The sequence below is a fragment of the Aethalodelphis obliquidens genome, unplaced genomic scaffold (assembly GCF_003676395.1).
Source record: "Aethalodelphis obliquidens isolate GAN/ISIS:26980383/991018 unplaced genomic scaffold, ASM367639v1 scaffold62, whole genome shotgun sequence".
Classification (NCBI taxonomy): Eukaryota; Metazoa; Chordata; class Mammalia; order Artiodactyla; family Delphinidae; genus Aethalodelphis; species Aethalodelphis obliquidens.
In genome coordinates, this window is record NW_020838006.1 from 11,053,594 (window position 1) to 11,076,654 (window position 23,061).

Consider the following 23,061-nt stretch of genomic DNA (forward strand, 5'->3'; position numbering starts at 1 on the left):
GTGTGTGTGTGTGTGTGTGTGTGTGTGTGTGTGTGTGTGTGTGTGAGAAAAGTTTCTCTGGACACCAAGCCAGAATCTTTCTCTCCGTGAGCAAGGCCCCAAGCTTCCAGCAAACACTTTTGCATCCTGATGTGGACAGGTCTGTTCAGCACAGGAAGGGAGGGACACACGGCAGGCACTGTGTGGCCCCTCCCAGCCTTCCCAGCGCACATCCACCACCCATGGCACCGTGGGACAGGGTCCAGCTCTCCCTCTTAGCCCACCCAGTGGAGACACCACCTCGGGCACTCGCTTCAACACTGGCCCTTTTCCCTGGGGGTGCGTGTGTGGAGGGGGGCTCCAAGCCCAGCTCTGCCCAAGTCCACAGAACTCCAGGGTCAAACGCCAGCCCCCACCTCGGCTACTCTCAGATGAGAATGGCTCCAGTTTGGGGGTAGAGGCCTCCCAATGTGCTGGTCTTCAGCAGATGTCTCTTTTTTTTTTTTTTTTTTTTTTTGCGGTACGCGGGCCTCTCACTGCCGTGGCCTCTCCCGTTGCGGGGCACAGGCTCCGGACGCGCAGGCTCAGCAGCCATGGCTCACGAGCCCAGCCGCTCCACGGCATGTGAGATCCTCCCGGACCGGGGCACGAACCCGTGTCCTCTGCATCAGCAGGCGGACTCTCAACCACTGCGCCACCAGGGAAGCCCAGCAGGTGTCTCTTGAGTCCCTACCTTCTGCCTCTGAAAGTCTTTTTCTTACGTATCCTCAAAATTTTTTTTTAATATTTTTGATTTTCAGAGGACTGGACTTGAATGCAGGAGTTTTGGGTTCAGATCTGGGCTTGGTCACAAATGCTTCCGAGTACTGGCTATAATAACCAGACATTTACTGAGCGATGACTACATGCCAGGTACTGTGATCCTGTTTACATGGATCAAGGCATTTGACCTCACCACCGTCCATGGGTAGGTGTGATGATTGCTATCCCTATTTCGCAGACGAGGCACAGAGGGGTTAAGTGACTTGCCCAAGGTCACCCAGCTGGTAGGTGCAAGGGCCGGAATTCAAGCCCAGGCAGGAACTGTGCTGGCAAGCCTTAAACCCAGGACCACCACCCAAAGGCGCTCCCACTGCCCTCCCCGCCGCTCTGACAGCTCCTCTTCCTCTAATCCCCTTGGGTTCAGAGCTGATGGCAAGGCAGGGCCAGTTCCCTGGAGTAGGAGCAGCAAACTGTGACTCTGGCCGAGCACATTCACATGTGTTTGACTCCCTCCCCATCGCGCTTTGCTTTGTAAAATCTGCTCAGTCTGTGAACTGTGTCCCTTCTGCCAACTTGAAACTTCATGCACTTTTTACCCTTTTCAAAAAACACTCTCAGCCTCAGTGCGTGCCAGGGCTGCTTGCCCCGCACCTCCCCAGCCATCACCTCCGGAATGAGAATGACGTGCCAACGGAAGCAAACAGCAGGGGATGGTGAATCAGAATGTCCCCATCCACCTTAGAGAGGCTGCCCGGCCAGGAGCCACGATGCATCTGCAGTGTGGGAGCCGTGGGGGTCTGCTCAGCTGCAGGTGAATCAGCCTTAAGAAAGGCAGGCTGAGGGGCTCTGTCGAGGCCATCACTGGCCGAACCGCGGGCCCGACCCTGTTCCTCGGCACTTCACCCGCAAAGGGCTGGTCCAAGGAAAATGATGGCGTTTCCAAGCAGGAGAGGAGGAGGATTCACAACCCTCTAGATGCAATTCCAACAACCCCCAAAGCTCTGAAAATCAAAAGCTTTTTCATATGTTTGGTGCCAAAACTCATGTCCCACTCAGCGTGAATATGCATACAGTTCACTGTGGACAGCCCAGTGTGCTTGGTTATTGGCTGTAATCTCAGACCCTGTTGAGAATATTGCATAATACACGGTATAGGCACCAGATTACTTTCTGAAAATTTCAGAATTTGGAATCACATCTGCCCTCCAGGGTTTGGGTATGGATTCCGGACCCGTAACGTCTAATATATCACACATCCGGCATGGTGCTAAAGGCTTACACAGATGATTTCCTGAATGCCTTACAACAATCCCAGCTGTATCATCCTCACCCTACAGATGAGTAACTCTCAGCCAGTGACCAGGATATTCACCTAACGCACAGCTTTGCCTCAGAGACTCCCGATCAGCCTGGCACAGCTCCTATAAACAAACTACGGCCCGAGCTCCCACCTCCCCAAGGCCCCCTTTTCTTCTCTCCGCAGGAGTCAGACCAGCATCACCATCTGCCTGTGAAGAAGAAAAGGCTACAACTCTCTCTTTCTCCTTCTCTGAGGATGCATTTGATCGTGAGTTAATTTTCTAGCTCTGTTGCCATGGAAGCGGATAAAGGTTCGATGTCGGGTGGACCTCTGATCTGGACTGGAAGGAGCCTGAATTAACTCAACTATCTGGTAGGGCACCGGAGCCGAGGTTCCCGAGTGCGAGAACTCCTATAACCAGGCAGGTTCCTCGCGGGACCCTGGGAACTTACTTGCCTATGGGCTGTTTAGAAGATAATGGTTCCTATGGGGCTTCTAAGCCAAAGTGGCCCCCACAACTACCAATGCGGGTGCCATCTCCTTACCCTTGAGCAACCACTTGGGGAAGAGGGTAACAGAATGGCCCCTGGACTGGTGTGAGGACTCCTCCTGTGGAAGAAGTCACTCGATGCAGCCGTGCTGGCTTTCTGAGCATCTTGTGTTACGTCCTTCTAAATGAATCCGGCACCGGGCGTCTGTACCACAGTCTCATGTGTCTGAACGTGTAGTGAAGCCTAAGCAGACTCTGGCAGACACCGATCTTCCTCCCCGCAGCCCTCTCCCACCTACTTCCAGGCTTTCATCCCACACAGGTGGAAATGGGATACTCATCCCTCAGCGGGATGAAATCCAGCCAGCCTGCCTTGCCTCCCAGGCCTCGATGCCTTCCCCTTTGCCACATCCGCTCGGCTGACAACCCGGATGAAAGGGCATCTAGGTATCGACTGCGAGCCCCCCTTCCCACCGTCCAATAAAAGACTTGACCGAGATGTTTATAATCATTTAATCAATGTTCCAAACACACACTTCATGGGGCTACAGGTGAATTTCATGATGACGGAAGCTGATGTACCACCCACCCGAACGACCACAATTACTAGCAGTTTCCAGAAACCCGACACCAACCAGAAAGATGCCGTAGGAAACAGCATGATCACTTAGCCAAAGAGGTTCTCTGGGATTCTTACTCTCCTCTTCCTCCTCCCCTCAAGGACCTTCTCCAGGGCATGGGTGCTCAGGATGAGAGAAACGGGTGGGGAGGTACCATCACACCTGTGCAAAGAGGCGCGCTGAGAACCCCACACCTCCGATGCAACAAGGTGACCCGAGGCACAGGCCTGCTCAGTAAATAAATAATTCCCAGAAGCCACCCCTGGGAGCTGGCGGGCCCAGGGACACCGAGCCTGAGTAGCCCCCCTCCCGAGGCCTGGCCGGACCGCTCGCTACGTGTTGCACACCAGCACGTCTGCAAAGGGTCCCTGGAGGGTCTTGTTGAAGATGCAGCGGACCCACACCAGGTAGGTAGTGAAGGGCTTGATGTTCTCGGTGAAGGTGTGGTTCTGCAGGGCCAGGATGTAAGGCACGTAGGTGTTCTCCCCCTGCTCCTGGAGCCACACCTCGTACTTCACCTCCCTCACCTTCAGGTACTTGAGGTTCCACGGGATCTGCCAGGAGACGGTGAGGTGGGCCTCGGAGGCGCCCTGCACCGACGCCTGGCACCGCGCCTCCCGCACCTTGCCGGGGTACAAACTGACCGTCCACTTCTGCTTCCTCGGCCCCGGCCGGCCCTTCACCACGCGCCGTATGGTTTGGATGAGCGACGGGATGTCCACCTTGGTGTCCTGGTAGATTCGGAAGAGCCACTCAGGGTTCCGGCAACAGAGGTGCCGCGGGACCTCCCGGCTTTGCAGGATCCGGGCCTGCTCGGCCCGGTCTAGGTGGCTGATGCCCCCCTGGTCCCAGGGCCGCTCTGGGTGCGTGACCGTGTTCTCTGGCAACGTGTTCCGCCAGGCTACGTACTGGAGGTCCATGCCGGGCAGCGTGGCCAGTGTCTTATAGGGGGTGTAGTGGTCAGGGTTGACGGCGTAGGGAAAGAGCTCCACCACGGCTGCCCCGCGGGGCAGGAAGAGGGCAGTGACCAGCTGGGCCCCGTGCATGCTGACCAGCATGGAGGCGTTGCTGACCAGCCGCACCACGTCTGCGAAGGCGTGGTCCTCCAGGGACACCGTCACGGTCTTCATCTGAAACTCCTGGGCCAGTGCCAGCAGCAGCTCCGCCTCATTCAGGATGAGTCTGTTGTGGGTGCGGGTGAAGACCAGGAGGTACTCCTCGCCCAGGGGGCTGCCTGCGTGGCTCACGTTCAGCTTTTCCGTCAGGAACCTGGCAAACTGCCGGATCTCGTTGCCCGAGACGAGGATGTTGGCCTTCGGGCCCTGGGGCTGGACGAAGCCGTACTGGTACCAGGTGGTGATCTTGGAGAGGCCCACGAAGGCATGGGAGAAGCAGAGCAGCCGGCCCAGGGCCTTCAGCTGCGCCCGCAGGAGGGGCTGCTTGGGGCTGAGCAGCTTGTAGAGGTCAAAGTGGGCGCCCTCGCCCCAGCCCTCCATGAAGAAGAGCCGGGCCTCGCGGGCCAGGCCGGGGAACTGCCGCAGGGTGTAGAAGAGGGGCAGCAGGTCGTCGTGGAAGACGTGCATGAGGTTGTCGGGGTTGAAGCGGTTGGCGATGAGGGCCACGTCAGGCACGAACGCCGGCTTCGGCATGAAGCGCAGGGCGGCGGCCGGCAGCTCCACGAAGTTGAAGTACTGGGTGTTGTGGTCCTCCACAGTGGACAGGTCGAGCAGGGCCGGCTGGAAGCGCCGGGAGCCCAGGCTGGGCAGCATCACGGAGGCGTTGCCGTGGAAGAAGATGAATTCCTCGGCCTCGCTGGAGTAGCAGAGCCACTTGAAGCGGCAGAGGCGGTCGGTGTGCGTGCGGCCGGTGCACACCATGTGCGTGCCACCCTCCGTCAGGATCTGCAGGGCCTTCGCGTAGTCGATCCGCATGGCGGGGGCGGGCTCCGGGGCTCGGCTGCCGAGGGCCAGCTCCTCCTCCAGGGAGGCCGCGTGCTCGCGCAGCCTCACGTGCTTCCACAGCACGGCTGCCAGCACCGACACCAGGAGGGCGTTGAGCACCGCCGAGAGGTGCATCCTAGCGCCGCAGTGAGGCCCTAGTGAGACGACGGCCCCTGGAAAGCACCTCGGGCCTGGCGGGCTTTACCCATCCCTGCAGGCACCCGGAGGACCAGCAGAGGCCTGCGGGAGGAGAGAAGGAAAAGGAAAAGGTGTCTGCACTGTGTGTCTGGAGTCACCCCAAGCGCCCGCTCTGCGCCAGGCATTGCGCTGGGCTCTGCTACGGCACTGGATCCTTGCGTCGCTCTGCACATTTGAAGACACGGTAGGCTAGACCATTGTTCAAAAATATTCACTCCCCTCCCTCCCCTGCTGCTTCCATGGGGGAATATACATCCCTGCACCTGGACTTAGGGCTTGGCCACATAACTTGCTTTGGCCAATGAGATGTTAGCAGACAGAACATATCAGAGGCTTGATAAGCGCTTGTGTGACTGTCTTTGCCCTCTTTATACTTAGGATGTTGCCATGAGAAGAATGTGTGCAGCCTAACTTCCTGGTCCCAGGAGAAGAGATCTGTGTGTGGAGCACGGCTGCTCCAGCCACGCTCAGTCTGGCTCAGCTGACCCCCAGATTTGTAATTGAGTCCAGCCAAGATCATCAGAACCACCGGTCAAACCCAGCCAAGACCAGGCAACACAGAGACACGTGAGCTGAATAAGTGTTCTTACTGTAGATCACTGAAATTCTGGGGCTGTTTGTTATGAAGCGCTGCTGCAGCAAAAGATAACCAGCAAAGGTATCTGTGACAAGAGGCCTCAGGGAAAATCCCCATTAAGGGCCCGACATTCCTGGTACTGCAAGGTAAGGACTTCACCTTACCATGGGCACATACGGGACAGAAGGCTTGTGAGCGCAGTTCCCAGGCTGCACACCAGGACCCCGCATGCCCCTTCTCAGGACACGTGGCACACACGCATGGGGGAGACAGGGAACATCTGCTCTTGCTTAATGCTCCTGTTTGGAAACCACGCCTGCTGGTTTTTAGATCTCCATGAAAAGATGGGTAGAAACTTGTCCCCTCAGTGCTCCACTCAGAGAACTGTGTCTGAATATCACTGCTGACAATGGTTTTGTATATTGAGGCAAAACCTCCAAAGGGTTAAACTTCCTGTCCCACATACACCTACAGGGAGGCCTGGCTGAGCTGTGGGCATTTGCTCCCATTTTTTCCGTTACCACCAGGAAGGGTATCATACCTGCTCTGAGGCCCAGGACTGTTCAAACGATCGAAGAATCTCGCCCTCAGCCCTCACAGGAACAGCACGGGTAACACCTGACACCAGCCATGGGGTGAGAGAACAGGGCAGGGGCAGCTGCCTTCTTAGCTGGCTTTTCACTGCACCTTCAGTCAGCCCTGTTCCTCTCTAGGGCAGGGTCTCTATAAGCCCAGAAACCCTGTAGCTGAGAAATCTGTTTAAGCATCAGTCAGCGTTTCTCAGGTTTTTCAAACCCATGCACCCACTAATAATACAGAGAAACTCTTTCATGCCTCAAACTGACCTGTAAAGTCCAGCATCCCTTTCCCCCAAGAATCTCTCACACACAAGACTCTCTTCTGTAATATCTGCTCCCCAAGACAACAGGATTTCATCAACTGTTACTTTCTGAGGTTCGTATTTTATATCTATATCTGTAATATGTAAAATAATATTGCTGCATATACTTTCCCAAATATGTGTCCCCATCTAGAAATTCTCCACCCAGCCTCACCAGCTAAGAACTACTTTGTCATAAGGTTGAACCACGTTAAACTGCTGAGAGTTGACAATTTCCGACCAGTGTCCTATGGTCCTGCCACGGGAACCAACTATCCTTACCACCACCGTGGTACAGACAGTACCAAGGCGGCTAGAGAGAGAAAACCTGGCGTACCCAAATAGGGGAGAAGAGACAGATCTCCCTTACAGAAATCCAGCTGATAAATGTAGAAGCAATGATGGAAAAAGAAAATCACCATTTGGCAAACATCACAGCAATAACTGTTTCAGGCAAGATCTACTGAGGGATGCTAAAATTAGTGGGTGAAAGTACGATGAGAAACAGGAAATCTGCATAGTCTCCAAGTATCTCCCTATGAGATACATACTAATGACAAAGGTAAAAATAGACATTTTACAGCAGAGAAGCTTGGCAGGCATCCCCTGAACCAAATAATCAACATTAACATCACCAGTAACAATATACTGACATCGTGTACTCCTTGATAGGACGTGCTAAGAAGTTACCTCATTTCTGGAGCCCTCTTGCCCAAACTACGTAACTGCGATCTATATTTCTAAATGGGGAAAACTTGGTTCTAGTTCCAGTTCTAGCTCTGAATATGATCTATAGATTAGTTAATAAAGAAAACATTAAACCCAAATTGAAGGATATTCTACAAAATACCTGACCAGGACTCTTCCAGAGTTAAAGTCATAAAAGACAAGGGAAGACTGAGGAGGTCCCAGATTGGACGAGAGTAAGGAGACAAGACAACTAAATGCAATGTGGACTCCTGGGCCAGAGAAAGGACATTAGTAGGACAACGGCAGAATCTGAATAAGGTTCATGGTACTGTATCAAGCCTGTGTTAATTTCCTGGTTTTGATACTTATACTGTGGTCGTGTAAGATGTTAACATTAGCGGAAGCTGAGTGAAGCGTTTTTTGTAACTCTGATGTAAGTCTCAAATTATTTCAAAATAAAAAGTTATTAAAAAATTAGATAACTTAAGAAACAAGAGGACGTAAGTATTTATAGGTAAAATAACATGTATGTGGTTCGTTCTAAAATACTCCAGCAAAAAAGGCATGGAGAGAGATGGAATAAGACAGCAGGATATTGGTAGTTGTAGATGATGATGGGGTCTTTTTTTGATCCCTTTTGAGTTTGACATTTTGCATATGAAAAAGTTAAAAAGGAAACAAAGAATCAAATAGATCACTATTACAAAATGACAGAATACTGGATAGTGGATGAGTAATAAATTAACGCTCAGAAAAAAATAATAAGATAAACTAAAGCTTTCCCTGGAGAGATGGGAGGCAGGTGGGTGCGGCATGAGCCGATGCATGCTTTGCTCTGAGCAGGCATCTGGGCCCCCAGGTACTCACCGCCTCTCTAGTGAGCATTCTGCTACCTGCCCCTCGCCCAGGTGTCCTTGTGGTGAAAGGCAGGCTTGGCAGCAGGTGGAGAGGTGGAGCAGGGGCCGCAGGCGGGCAGGAGGACCCGGGGGATGTGTGTGCAGCGGCCAATCCCAGTTAAGTCACTGAGCTTGCGGGCCTCGGGGCAAAGCTTACGGGAACCAGGGAACATGGGGGTAGGGGCCTCGCGGGCCAACAGGCAACTAGGCAGAGACCAGCCTTAGGGCCTGGGGAATGGGAAGGACGGCTTCTAATCAGATGGTAAGTCCTCCACCCACCCCAGGCCCTGCCGGAATGGTGCTGACAGAAGGCAGGACAAATACAGACTCGCCCACGTGGACCGCTCATGGATGCTTCAGGCTTTCCAGTTACCCTTCCAAGAGGGAAAATGGGAGAAAAGGTTTGCTGGGGATGGACAGAACATTTCCCTAGAAATAAAGCATGGTGGTTAAAGCATGGGGCCCTGAGGTCAGATTGCCTGGGTTTCTAACTTTACCACTTACGGGCCAAGCGGGCTGCGCCAACATCTGATGGGAACAGTCACGTAAATCCCCCAATCCCATCCTCCCCACATGAGATGGCCCAAGGCGTGTCCTACACTGGCTCCCAGAGCTCCTAACGGATTAAGTGGATTACACAGTTGCCCGCAGTGGGAACTGGCCTTCTCCCCCACCCTGTCTCATTTCCCCACTGCCCTGTTCATGTGTATTGCGATCAAGTGCAAGCAATCTACTTGCACTTGAATCCTTGTCTCAGAATCTGCTTCTGGGGGAATGTTAATTAACGCAGATATTATTGTATTTTGCCCCTGTGGAGACAGATGGAAAGCTGCCCTGGTACTCTCCCCTGCTGTGAAATAGCCAAAGTGTGGTAGTGAGAAAGCCAACAAGAACTCAGGCAGTCACTGCTTATTATAAAGTCCTCCCAGCCTGTTCCCCACGGTCCCCCCTCTGTGTCTGTCCACCCCCACCCCCAATTGCACCGCAGCAGCCTGCAGATGCCAGAAGAAGGATCAGGCAAAATCCTCAGAAATGTTTCAAAAGATAACAGATGGAGACAAAGAGTACACTAATCACACCCTGGCTCTAAAGAAGCCAAGATTCTCCTAAGTCCTGCCTGCTGGCTGAGGAGATACAACTTCTCTGGACCAGGTACCAGGCTGCTGGAAGAGGAGGGCAGTGTCCCTGCTGCCTTCCCCAGTGGAGTCTCGTTACAGAGGCAGATTAAGGGCACCACTGGCCAGGGGCAAGGAGGCAAATGAAAGGGGCCAACTCAATGGCCTGGGGGACACTTTCTCCGCTTGTGGTGCCGAGGGCTGACTACAGAACTGTGTTCTTTGGACATAAACTTGTTACATGGAAAAGACAGTCCCTCTTGGACTTCTAAGGTGCGGCATCAATAGCTTGGATGGTGTTGTCTTCAGCACACCTACTCCCTGGCCTGGGGGTCCCAGGAGGGGAGAAGCCTGTCACTTATTATGAGCAGACCACTCTTGTCTCAAGCTACCTGTCAAGCCACTCTGTCCCAAAGCCTGGTCTGGAGCAGTGGACCCTCTCCCAGGAGAGGTAAGCGGCAGGGAGACCAGGGGAGGACGGCCATGCTAAGACAGAACAAGGCCTCAAGGCTTACAAAGGGCACGTGCCCAGAGCACCTGTCTTCCAGCAAGGAGGCAAACTCTGAACAGATCCCCAACCCCTCCTGAGGCCTGGTTCTGTGGCACATGGTGGAAAGCTGTGCCCTTGAGTCGTCCATGACGTAGGTCCTGAGATTCCCTCCTTCAGTCTCTTGACAGCAGGCTCGGTCAGAGGTGGGCAGGCAGGGCACTGACCTTACGTAACTCCCACTACGGCACAGCCAGCAGCCAAGCAGGATGGACGCCAGCCACGGCGCTCCTCCCCGCAGGGGACAGCACTGGCAGGGTGCGGGGCAGGGCAGCCTGAACTTCCTGTTGACTCACCCAAAGGAAGATATGTCCATATCTCCATCCATTTCTAACTGTATCTATTCATGAACCTGAGTCCAAAGACTTAGGAGAACATGCAGAAAACGGGAGTGAGGCTCTGCAGCAGCCTAAGTTAGAGCAGGGTATGAGCAAGAGATACAAACACTAAAAAAAAAAAAAAAAAAGACACCCCCGTCCTCAAGGTTCTCCCTGTGGCAGAGCAGACAAGAGGCTGCTGTGAACACCTGACGTGGCGCAGCTGTCACAGAGGCAGGGAACACATTCTCGGGAGCGCTAACGCAGGAAGCATCTTCACTGCTGGGGGTGAGGCCGGGCCCCCCCTGCTAGACGCACTCCTCCTGCCCCACGAATGTCAGAGAGGCCCTCAGTACAGGCGACAAGCTTTCCTTGTCCAGTGAGACCAGCCCAATCCCCCTTCTGATCACTTCCTGGGTCATCCTGATGAGACACTCATTTGGCCTTTGCTTAAACATCTGTTTCCCACTGGTCTCACCCAAAAGGCTCCCTAGAGGAAGAGCATCGTCAGGTGGATGAGAGAAGAGTCTGCTTAGGAAGCTGGGAACCCTGGCAGCTCTCCCACACCATGGAAGTGCATTCAGTCTGGGCGAGTGCAGGTGTCAGGACACACACAAGACGGCAGAGGAGATTTCAAGCCTCCTTCCTAATGCTGGCGGTCAAGAATTCTTCCCAGGCTCTTGTTCACGCTCACCTTCCTTCAGACCACATGTGAGCTGGCTTTATGATCTTGGCACGTCCGTCCCTCCACCACCTTAAGTCTCAATGGCCTCATCTGTACAATGGGCAGAATAACCTCCTCGGGGTGTTGTAAGAATAAGTGAGCTAAAGCATGTAGAGTATCTAAACAGGCCTCAAGGCACATCAGCTGTCATAATTATATTTCCATTAGGGCTCCTAAAATTAACAGTGAACGAAAACAGGTACCAAACTGTAGAGCCTCAGACCAGTTCCCGAAAGGGCTGAACCCCCGACTGCTCTGGGGAGCACCCTCACTATCTCCCAGCTTTGCTCCCTCTTCCTATGACTTGTTCCCTTTCTCTGTGAAGATGGCCCCATACATTTAGAAGACGCTTCTGCCTGGTCTGAGCAGCCAGTTTTCAGTACAAAATTAACATGCAGAACCCCTGCCACCCTCAACATTTTATGCTGGCAGGGTACTTAAAAACTATTTATGCATTTCCTCATTTAATCGGAAAACCAACAGCTAAGCAGCTAGCAAAGCACCAGTGACATTTTCCCCATCACACAGATCAGGACACAGAGGTAAGGAGAAGCTAAGTAACGTGTCCCAAGGCCCTCGGCTTGCACGGAACAGCGTCAGGATTTGAACACAGAGCGCGTAAGCACTGTCTACGCTAACAGCCCAGGCACCCCTGGGACCTCATCTTCTCTGCATTCAGGGCAAAGAGGTCCCGGGGACTCAAATGTCACCACGTTTGTCATTGTCTGCTTCCTCTACCTCGGGCTCCACATTTAGGACCCAATGGATATGGGGCACAAAGAGCTTACTGGCTTAGCCAGGGCAAAGAATGATAGAGCAGGAATGTTTTTCAATGGTATATTTTTAGTGTTAAAATGTTTTCATCAGAAATGTGCTCTACTGAAGTTTGGGAGATATAAGATGTTTATTTAGCTATTGTTTTTTTAATTTTGCTGACAAGTCAATAAATAGAAGAATGGGTTCAAGCTAAAAACAAAAAAAAAAAAACAAGAATATTTTTCAAAAGAAAGGGGAAAAACGAAATAAGGGATTAAAAACATGCTTAAAACAGCCCTCTAGAAACTGAGGCAGATAGAGGATACTGCCAATTCACCCCCCAAAACCTGCTTTACTCAGCTCCTAGACCAGATACCTACTATCAGATTCCCACAGACGGGAAACCCTCCTTTCCAGGATCCCATGTATTCCAGGAAGCACTGGAGGAAGGTGCTGATGATGTTGCCACACCTGCAGACACAGTAAGAGCAGGGCAGCAGGAGGAGCCACCAGTGTGGAGGCTCCCATCCAAGGCTGCTCAACCAGCACTGGGTGCAGGCTCCCCTCCTGGGGCGCCCTGCCCGGCTCCAGACACAGGCACAGAAAAGGCATCTGATAAGGAGTAAAAGCCCCAGGAATTCCAGGCCTAGAGCGGGGGGTACAGACTCACATGCTTGCTAAGGCCAAGAGCCAATGGGGAAAGTGAAGCCAGGAGCGAGCAGTGTGACCCGGAGACCAAACGCCAAGGTTAAAGTTCAAGCTGATGAGGGCCTGGCAGGAAAGTGGCCCAGTGGTACCTACTAGTATTAGTCTGCTCCGGCTGCCATAACCAGGTACTACAGACTGGGTGACGTAAGCAAGAGAAATTTATTTTCTCACAGTAGTGGAGGCTAGAAGTCCCAGATCAAGGTGTCGACAGGTTTGGTTTCTCCTGAGGCCTCTCTCCGTGGCTTGCAGAAGGCCACCTTCTCACTGTGTGCTCACATGACCTCTTTGTGTGTGCTGGAGGGAAAGAGATCTCTAGTCTCTCTGCTTCTTGTTATTAGGACACCAGTCCTATTGGACTAGGGCCCCACCCTTATGACCTCACTTAACTTTAATTACCTCCTTAAAGGTCCTCTCTCTAAATATAGTCACATTGGGGTTTAGGACTTCATGAATTCGCAAGGACACAGTTCAGTCTGTAACACTACCCTTCTGGTTTTTCCAGAGAAGCCAGAAATCCATTTAAAATGTGAAATGTCCTAATCTGTAATTTCTGGTAACTATTCAACTTGAGTGAAGATGACAGGCAGGCCCAAGGGCTGGGGCTGCAGGCCTTATTGTTGCTGGTACAACGGGACCAAGGATGTAAGCTCTGGTCTAAAGTGAAGCCCTCTCCTGCTGGTCTCGCCAGCTGCACTGGGTTCCCAACCACCAGGACCAGCCGCTGTTCACCGGCCACTCCCCCAGGAGCAGGGCTGTGGGGATGGGGGGAGCTGGGACTGCCAGCACCTGCCAGACCCAGGCCCAGAAGACCAGCAGTGCCCACGGCAAGATGTGGGGTGGCAACAGCGCCTGCAGAAGGTTTCATATTAATAGTATAACAATCTTACTTTTAAGGGTTGTTCATACTCCCGACTGAAAATCATAGAATTCTTATTTTGTCATTTATTGAAAAAAAATGCTTTTATCCCAAATGCAGCCTGAATTACTAGTGCTGAATTATGGAAGTTTTCTGTCCTGCACTGATGTGTCTCACACGTTGTGAGTTAGGAAAAGCAAACAAGTTCTAATAACTCAAACACCCTCATAATGATCTCTCCCCCTGCGCCCTCCCCTTCCTATTTATTGTTACCAGAAGCAGTGTGTAGAACTGGTACTCCTAACATCCTGCTTCTATGGGCTCCAAAGTTAGATCTCCATCCAATGCTATTGACAAACCTGAAGAAACACTGACGAGACATCAGGTTTTCTGCCAAAAGCATTACCCTCTGGCAAAATGTTGGCGGCCTCTGAGTACTCCTTGTCAAACCTAACATTTAATTGACCGGGCATATGTAACATTCAGTTAAGAGTTCCCATGCTTAGACTAAAAAGTTAGTTTAACATGGATAATAACTCCGTGCTTTAGTACAACAGGCGAACCAAGGCAAAGCTGCGGACATTAATCCTGGGTCAAGCTAAAGATAGTGACTCTACTTCCCTATCAATTAAAGGGGATGGAACTCCTTGGGGGCGGGCAGGGCGGGCAGAGGAGCAAGCGAGTTCCAGTCTGTGTGACTCTGGTATGATACGCGGTGGCAGGCTCTGCTGAGGACAGCCAGGGCTCCACGGCGCTCAGCACAGGCGGGACAGCTGAAGAGACGGAAGTGAGCCCAGCCTACCACCGACGCGGAAACCCTCGCTCGCACAGCCTGCTGTGTCACCACCTGGCTTTTGCTTGGCACCCATGGGTCACTTGCAAGTTAGAGCTGTCCATGTTGGCCCTTTCTGGCAAAACAGATAAGCACTACTACACACCAATGTGGTCACAAACAGGGATGCAACAGAGAACAGAATCGTGTGAGTCTCTGCTGTGATGCTCACCCAGGTGACACAGAACATGCCTGCATCAGGTTTTCTACTGAAACTGCAAATTCAAATAAAAACAATTCTTACAGGAAATGCACAGTCCCCAGTGTGTACACAGATCCATTTGGGCCCTCAGGTCCAATGTAAGAAGACTGAATTCATCAAGAGGGTCAGAAGGCCACTCACTACAAGAGGCACAAAACATTCACCAAGAACGAAGAAGTGTGCCTGACAGGAAATGGTGCTGGTGGGGCCTGAGGAAGCTGCCTGAAGGGTGAGGGAGTTCTGAGCAAGGTGTTGGAGGTGTTTTGGTGGTCTGGGGGCTAAGATGAGTATCCCTGTTAGGTGTCCACACATCCCTGCTGACAGTGACTGCTACAAACCTCCAGCCACAGTAGACATCACTGTGCCCAGTTCTCACATCTGCCCACCAAGAAAGTCATGAGGCCACCAAGGCAGAGACTCCTCTCCCATCCCAGGGCAGTGACGGCCAGGCCCGAAGTCATGCACAGCTGAAAGGGCACTGTCTTTATAAGACAGTGGGGCGCTCAGGCTGCGGGGCAACTGTGGCCAGTGCCAGGAGAAGGCAGGGCGTGAAGCTGCCAGGAGACCCGTGTTTCACCCAGTCGAGCCCCCTGGGCTCAGGTGACCACTGGCGAAGCCCTCTGCAGGGGGAAGCCGTGCAGTGTCCAGGTCACAGCAATCCGTGCCAAAAACCCAGGGAGCCTGGAGCCCAGCATTAGTGAGTGGAGGGAGGTGACAGGCCTCGGCTTGGGTTTTCCTTTGGCCTCATCACCAAGGTGTCACCCTCAACTCCTCCCTTTCATCACCACCATCACCACCACCACCTCCACCACCTCCTTCATCATCATATCAGAGCCAACATCCACTGGCCAGTCACTAGGTGCCAGGTTCTCCAATCTACATGATGATGGTCATGTTATAGATGGTAGAACCAAAGGGCAAAGAGGTTAGAAACCTGCCCAAGGTCACCCAGGAAGCAGCACTGAGACTCTAACGCAGTCAGGGTGGCTACAGGGTCTGTCATCTCTGTTATCTGTTTTCCTTTTATCTGGAAATAATCCCAGACTTACAAAAAGTTGTAGGTATAATACAAAGAGCTCTCCTACATCCTTACCCAGATCCAACAACTGCTAATTTGACACATTCGTTTTTACCATTCTCTCTTTCTCTTTTTCTGAACTGTTTAAAAATAAGCCGGAGGGACTTCCCTGGTGGCGCAGTGGTTGAGAATCCGCCTGCCAATGCAGGGGACACGGGTTCGTGACCCGGTCCGAGAAGATCCCACATGCCGCGGAGCAACTAAGCCCGTCCGTCACAACTACTGAGCCTGTGCTCTAGAGCCTGTGCTCTAGAGCCCGTGAGCCACAACTACTGAAGCCTGCGCGCCTAGAGCCCGTGCTCCCAGCAAGAGGAGCCACCGCAATGAGAAGCCCACACACCGCAACAAAGAGTAGCCCCCGCTCGCCACAACTAGAGAAAAACCCGCGCGCAGCAACAAAGACCCAACGCAACCAAAAAATTTAAAAAATGAGCTGAAGATGTCTTGCCCCCTTTAACCCCTAACACTTCAGCATCTATTTCCTAAGAATGAGAACATTCTCTCATATCACGCAAAATCGGGAAATAAATATTGATATGACACTGTTATGAATCCCTGGTCTCTATCCTGTGGTGCAGAATCCAAACCGGGGTGAAGCCCGGCGGCCAGGCGGCATCTCTCTCTAGCCTCCCCTATTTGGGGCAGCTTCTGAGTCTTTCCTTCCCTTTTATGACCTTGACAATTTTTAATAGAGTCAGATATTTTCTAGTATGTCCCTCAGTTTGGGCTTGTCTGGTGTTTCCTCGTGATTAGACTGAGGATACAACCTCTGTCAGGAATCAGAGTCTACGTGCTTAATTGCAAATATGAGACTATTCCATGTGAGTCCTTCTGAGAAACGTCCAGTGGGGCAGCCAGGATCAGGAAGGATCCAGAAACCCCATCCTGTGTAGGATGCTCAAAGGAGTAGGGCCCCTTCCTTGCAGAAGAGAAGCCCCTGGACCCTGGGCATTCTTCAAACACCTGAGGGGCTGTGCAGCAAGGGTGAGGCTGCCCCAGAGCGGGGGCTGCACCCCTCTCTAACAGAGTGGACACACGTGCATGACGGTGACATGTGCAACCCAGGCCCCAGGCTGAAGGGCGGACTCCAGGTACCTGTAATTCCCAGCAGCTGGCTGCCGCTCTGCACCTAGCACGTTGGTGTGGGCCGCTCCAGGGCACTAGAGTAAGGCCTGCAGGGGCAGTCACAGGGAGGGGACTCCAGCGTGGGAGGCAGGAAGAGGCTTCTCTAAGCGTTAGAGCTGTTCTAACATTGAGGGATCGGCTACTTTGTACTCTCCCCTGCTGGGCAGTGGTCCAGTAAACCGAGGTCAACCTGTGAGGCTGGCGGGGGCTGGACATGGGGTCCCCCAAAGCAGTATCAGCCTCACCTGGGATATGAGAAATGCAGAATCTGGGGCCCCCTCCAGACCTGCGGAACCAGAATCTCTGAAGGGTGATTCAGGAACCTGTGTTTTTTAACAAAGCTTCCAGGTGATTCTAGTGTGCACTCAATTTTAAGAAGAACTCCTCTGAGGTTTTTCTAACACTCCACAATTCTGCAATTCCCTGCTTCTAAATACGCAGCAGGGCATTTCTGTCCAACCCAGGGTAAACAACCAAGGACAACCCTCCCCTTCAACAAAGGCTAGTAAATCCTGTTCCCAGCCTCTGCTAAGACAGTGCATAAGCCTACGCTCTGGGGCACACTAAGAAGGCTGCCATACTCTAAGCCCCTTTTGAGAAAAGGTTCCCCAACAGACACCTTCCCGCACAAGCTGCATCACTTATAATGCTGAAGTGGCAAAAAACCAGCCCAGGTCTCTAGGCCACAGCTAAATGGATGCGAGTGGAGCCTGGGTGTAAAGCAGCCACTGGTGGGAGACCCTGAAGAGGTCAAATCCAGCGGTGGCGCTTGTATCAGATGTGCACACCCGCAGGCCCGCAGACACAAGGCGGGTCTCCTGAGAAATGAACTCCTGAGCAGAGAAAGGCTGGACTGCTTCTCTGGCTCCTCACAGTGGCCACTGTACATCCCTCTTGGAAGCTCTGGGACCCAGCATAACGGTGGTAACCCCTGAAGCCCCTCAGGATGTGCCATGATTTCTGTCACAAACCCCCCACTACTGAAGGAGCCTGTGATGTGTCTCGTCACTGGGTGTGTCTAAAACAACCGGACCCAAGGGTCTGTACTGGGGACAACAGTAATAGTGACAGTACAGCAGACCAGGTCCCCAACCGCTCCCTGAAGCCTGGCCCAGGGCTGAGTACCCACTGCCCAGCCAGGAAGGGGCCCTCTGTTAAGCTTTTAAAAGTGGAGAAAGGAGGGCTTCCCTGGTGGTGCGGTGGTTGGGAGTCCGCCTGCCGATGCAGGGGACACGGGTTCGTGTCCCGGTCCGGGAAGATCCCACATGCCGCGGAGCGGCTGGGCCCGTGAGCCATGGCCACTGAGCCTGTGCGTCCGGAGCCTGTGCTCCGCAACGGGAGAGGCCACAACGGTGAGAGGCCCGCGTACCGCAAAAAAAAAAAAAAAAAAAAATTAAAAGTGGAGAAAGGAGACAACTCTTAGCATTAAGACCGTACCGATGGTCATCACCACTGGCAGAGTGAAAGGTGTGATTCCCTGATAGAGCCTGGGCCCTGAGTATGTACCCAGGGGAGCCAGACAACATGGAAGGATCGATAGCTCTTCTGAACACGTCAGGAAAAGAGGATGCTGGCCTCTGGGCAGGGGGTGGACGTTAATGCTACCACCATCTTACTTTACTGAGCACCTACTACGTGCCACGCACTGTTCTAAGCCCTTTCTCTGACCCTTTTCACTTAAGTCTCACAAAAGCCGTGTATCAGATGAACCAGAGAAGCAGTCCAGCCTTCTCTGCTCAGGAGCTCATTTCTCAGGAGACCTACCTTCTGTCTGCGGGCCTGCGGGTGTGCACATCTGATACCAAATGCAGGTACTCGTATTATCTCCATTTTCTTTTAATATGAAAAACTAAAGCTTCGTGGGGTTAAGTACTTTGCTCTAGGTCCTGCAGCTCAAGCAGGAGCACCAGAATTCAAAGCTGTGTCTGACTCCAGGGTCCACAGTGCTTCAGACTCAGAGGTACAATGGGTGATGGAGAAGCAGGGCAGGCCTCAGAGCAACAAGCTTTTATCCCTCAATGGCAGAGCAGGTGTGGATGCAGACCCACAGGCCCTCAACTGTAACTTAGCAACCAAGGCTTCTCTCGTGTAACTACTCCCCACCCGGCCAGGCAGAGAGATTCCCGGCGGTGGCAGGCCGCTCAGGGAGCTGTGGCCATTCTCTCACCCCAAGGAAGGTCTGGAGAGCACAGTGGGGTGACAATTATCCCACCTGCCCCGGTGCTGTGCTGACAGGGTTAATCCACCTATATAGAATTACCACCACCACTTTTCATAGCTAAAAGAGCCCTTAGAAACTATTTGCTCCAACTCTTTATTTTATAAAAGGTCTTGAGAGGCAGTGGGAACTCTCACAGGCAGCCGAAAAGAAAAGAGGAGGGTGCTGGCTCTCCTCACACCCACAGCTCGCAGGCGAACCCCCTCCCCAAAGCAGACGTCAGGCCCAGAAGAAGTACGTGGCTCCAGGACTCTTCCCAGCCCCCAGGCAAGATCATTTCTTCTCAAAACCAGGCTTCTGGGTCTCACCCAGATTACGCCCTTCCCCAGCCCTGTGGTCCAGGGATGAGAGCCTCTGGGGGCCACAGGGCTCGTTTTGGCTGCCTCTTCCTAAGGCTTCACCCTCCAGCCTCGGCTAACCTTAGACCTGGAGACGAGGCACACTCAGCCAGGCTGCAGGATCCTGCCTCTTCTCCAGGCGGTCCAAGACCCCCTGCTGTAACACTGGAGGCTGCCCCCGGTCACAGGTGGACTTTGAGAACTGTGAAGACCCCGGGCAGCAGTTCTGCAGCTGAGACTCCAGGATATGAGCTCTGGTCCTGACACTTAGCAGCTGCATAACTGTAGACCAGTTCTTCTTTTTATTTTTTTGACACATAAAAAGGTGTACATGATTAATGTACACGACATGATAAGTGTGGAGATAAGTATATACCCATGAAACCACCACCATAATTTATGCCATAACCTATCCATCACCTCAGAAAGTTTCCTCTGCCCTCTTATTTATTATTTTTTTGTGATAAGAACACTTAACATAAGCTCTACCCTCACAGCAAAATTTGAAGTGTATAATACAGTATTGTTAACATAGGCTCTATGCTGTACAGTAGATCTCTAGGGCTTGGTCACCTTGCCTATCTGAAACTTTACACCCTTTGACTAATACCTTCCCATTCCCCCCACCCCGCCGCCCCCAATCTGTGGCAACCACCATTCCACACTCTGCTTCCATGAGTCTGACTATTTTAAATTTATCCTTTAAGTGATATCATGTAGTATTTGTCCTGTGTCTGCCTGGGCCAATTCTTAACCCCTGCAAGCCTCCATTTCCTGCTCTGAAAAAAGGCACAATTATACCTACTTCAGGGGGTGGTTTTGTGAATTCAAACAGACAACTCAGGCAAAGCACAGTGCCTGACAATTATTTTATAGAATTATTATTAATCATAATAATGCTATAACTCCCATTCACTGGCCCTTACTCTAGGCCAGGAACAATGCTAAGTACTTGACATGAATTATCTCATTTGTTCCCTCTTACAAATCTAAAACAGGTGTTACCAATTTCATTCCACCTTTGAGGAAGTACGCTCAGAATCGTTAAGTGAATTGTCCAATGATGCACAGCCATTAAGTGGTGAGGCTGGGATTCCAACCCAAGTTTGACTTCAAAGCCTACGATGACATTTGTGGTCTCTGCCTTTCTGTTCATGATCTTACCCAGTTAAAAAACCTATCAGGTGATAAGCAGGTCCTGGGGGAGAGTATCCACTGACAACCAACTGAGAGTAACGAGGACCCTTGGGGATTGGAGCATTTGGCAATTTCATTTTCTGGTTAGCTCCATATTCACTAGAAGCCTGTGTTTATTGCTAAATATTTTCTAAAGCAAGGCTCAGAGGCAAGAACTTGCCAACCAGAAGGTCAGTCTGAAAGACACTCTGACACCTGCCACTTCAAGGCCACCAGAATGCTCACGTGCCACAGTGTGGGGGGGCCACACTCACCGTCACCAGCACCCCATCCTCCCCTTTGCTGAGGATCTCCACTCTGCTGCTCGCCACCAACCCCACCCCGCCCAGGGGCCCAAGACTCAGGGACTGATGTGCTGTCCGTCCCCAGGGAAGAGGGGACCTGTGCTCTTTCCTGGCTCTGCCACCCAGTGGGACTCAGATTTCTCATTTGTAATGTGAAAGGATGAGCTGAAGATCTCCAAGATCCACGAGCGTCAGAGGGAGCAGCTAGTTCCAGTGAGACGGACCTGGGTTCCAATCTCACCTCTAACATCTTCTGTTGTTAGCAACCATAAGTGATAACATTTGCTGCACGTTCACTGTACACCAGACACCGGGCTTCGGATTTGTGCAGCATGATTTCATTTAATCCTCACAGCAACCCTGTGATGAAGGTACTTTTATCTCCATAAAAGAAACAGAGGCTCAGAGAGGATAAGTGACTTGCTCAGGGGCACACAGTTAGTAAATGAGGGCCAGGATTTGAATGCCCAGCACATGTAACAGTAAACATTTGGTGAATGAACCCTGTTCTGCCTGTGCTCTTAGCCACCAAGTCCTATCAAGTTCACCCCATAACCAATTCCATTCCCTTCTCCCTTCCCCCAAAAGTATGTTTGAGGCTTGACTGGCATAAAGTAAGCCAACCCTAGCCGCCCACCACCAGGTGCAGGACACTGGCCTGAGGACCCTAGACCTTAGCAGAGGATTCCCATCAGTGACCGGGAGACGGGTTCCTACACACGATAGGGCCGGGAGTCCATAGGGTTCCTCCTTCAGAGGCTACCCCAGCACTGTCAAGCAGGCTGCGGCAGGCTCTCATTACTAGACACACAGTAGGCACCCTATGGAACCCCAAGGAGCCCAGGAATCAGTTGTGGTTTGCCCAGGTACTGCCTTCAAAGGGAGCTCAGCAGGCCCCGGCCCCCTCCGTGCACCTTGCCTGGCTCCCCGCCACCCGCGCCTCACGCGCACCATCTCCCCAGCAAAAGGGCATGGGCACCCGCTGCCAGTGCCAGCCCCGAGCTAAGGGCTTCAGCTGACACGCCAGGGCCCGCGGCACCTGGACCCCGAGGGTCCACCTCCCCTCACCCTCGCCTACCTCCCGCACCTCCTTCAGCCCCATCACACGTCACTCCTCCGATCTGCAAATTCCCCTGGGCTCCTCTCCACCCCAGCGCTCCTGTCGTTCCCACCCGAGGAAGGTCAGGGGGCCGCTCCCTCAATTCCAAACCCAACCGGGTGGCGGAACCCTCGCCCGCCGCGAGGGCGCGCATCTCACCTGCACCCCGCAGCCGGGCTCCGCGAGGCTGAAGCTTCCAGGCCGGCCCTCTGAGGAGCTGGCTTTGGCCGAACCCGCCACCGCCGCCCGCTCTGAGCCGTGGAGGTCCACGCAGGGAGTGCAGGCTCCGCCGCGCCGTCTGGTCAGCCGCCGCGGGGCTCGCAGGTGGCCTCCGTGCGCCTGCCCAGCTGGCGAGCCCGCGCGTCACCTGTGCACGTGCGCAGGCTCTTGAGTTCAGCTTCCTGAGCCCGAGGCCAGACCCACCTCCTTGGCTCGCGGAATTCTGGGAATTGCAGTTTGCGTCCGGTGACAGCCCGCTCCTTCAACCCGCGGAATCCTGGGAGTTGTAGTTTGCCCGACGAGAGGCGGTTTTGCTTGGTGTAAAGTTTCTACAATTATGGGAGGCCTGATAATAAACTTAAATGCAAGTTAAACCAACAAGAAGATGTCATTTATCAAATCAAAGTAATTAATATTTTCACATGCTTTTAAAGAACATATAATACTACGGGGGACTTACGTACAAAAGTACCGTTCCTCTGCTCCAATCCCTCAGCCCCACTCTATCCCACCAGGACCGACCTGCTCCTAAAGGGCAATATTCCCAAGTCTTATGGCTGCTGCATTTGGCATTTACTGCCGACTGTCTATATATATATATATATCTCGACATATATATCAATATATATATCTCCCTACTTCTTCATTTATGAATTTTAGACCTCTTGACTTTTTGCTAGTATAGATGAAAATTTTATTCATTTAGATGTGTACCAACTATGACTACCTGCACCTCCACTGATCTATGAGATAACACTTCTGTCTTTCGAATTGGGAAAACCCTGTATTTTTTTATAATTATTTTAAATGATAATGCCCAAGTGGTGAGGCAGTAAAAGTTCATAAATTTATGCAGGGCAATTTGACAATACAGTCAAAAGCCTTTAAAAACATACAGACCTCTAACCAAGAAATTCTAATAAATGTGGATGAGTGCAAAGGCTGAACAGTGTTGTTTATAATGATAATAAGTTATAAGGCTGGAGTGGCTATATTAATTTCAAAGTAGAATCAAGAGCAAGGAAAATCATCAGGGATAAGAAGGGATATTATGTAATGACAAAAGGGTCAATTCACCAACAAGACATAATAATCCTAAATGTGAATGTACCTG

The 23,061-nt window shown here is 52.2% G+C and overlaps 1 protein-coding gene across 1 annotated transcript; it reads right to left on the minus strand.

Annotated features, from left to right (window-relative positions):
* Window positions 1-3,027: 3,027 nt before the first annotated feature.
* POMGNT2 (protein O-linked mannose N-acetylglucosaminyltransferase 2 (beta 1,4-)) lies at window positions 3,028-22,314 on the minus strand. Its single transcript, XM_027088322.1, has 2 exons — window positions 21,888-22,314; window positions 3,028-5,331 (listed from the first exon to the last, which is right to left on the minus strand). Exon 2 carries the CDS (start codon window positions 5,224-5,226, stop codon window positions 3,484-3,486), a length of 1,743 nt encoding a protein of 580 aa, XP_026944123.1. The 5' UTR covers window positions 5,227-5,331; window positions 21,888-22,314; the 3' UTR covers window positions 3,028-3,483.
* Between the last annotated feature and the right edge of the window lie 747 nt (window positions 22,315-23,061).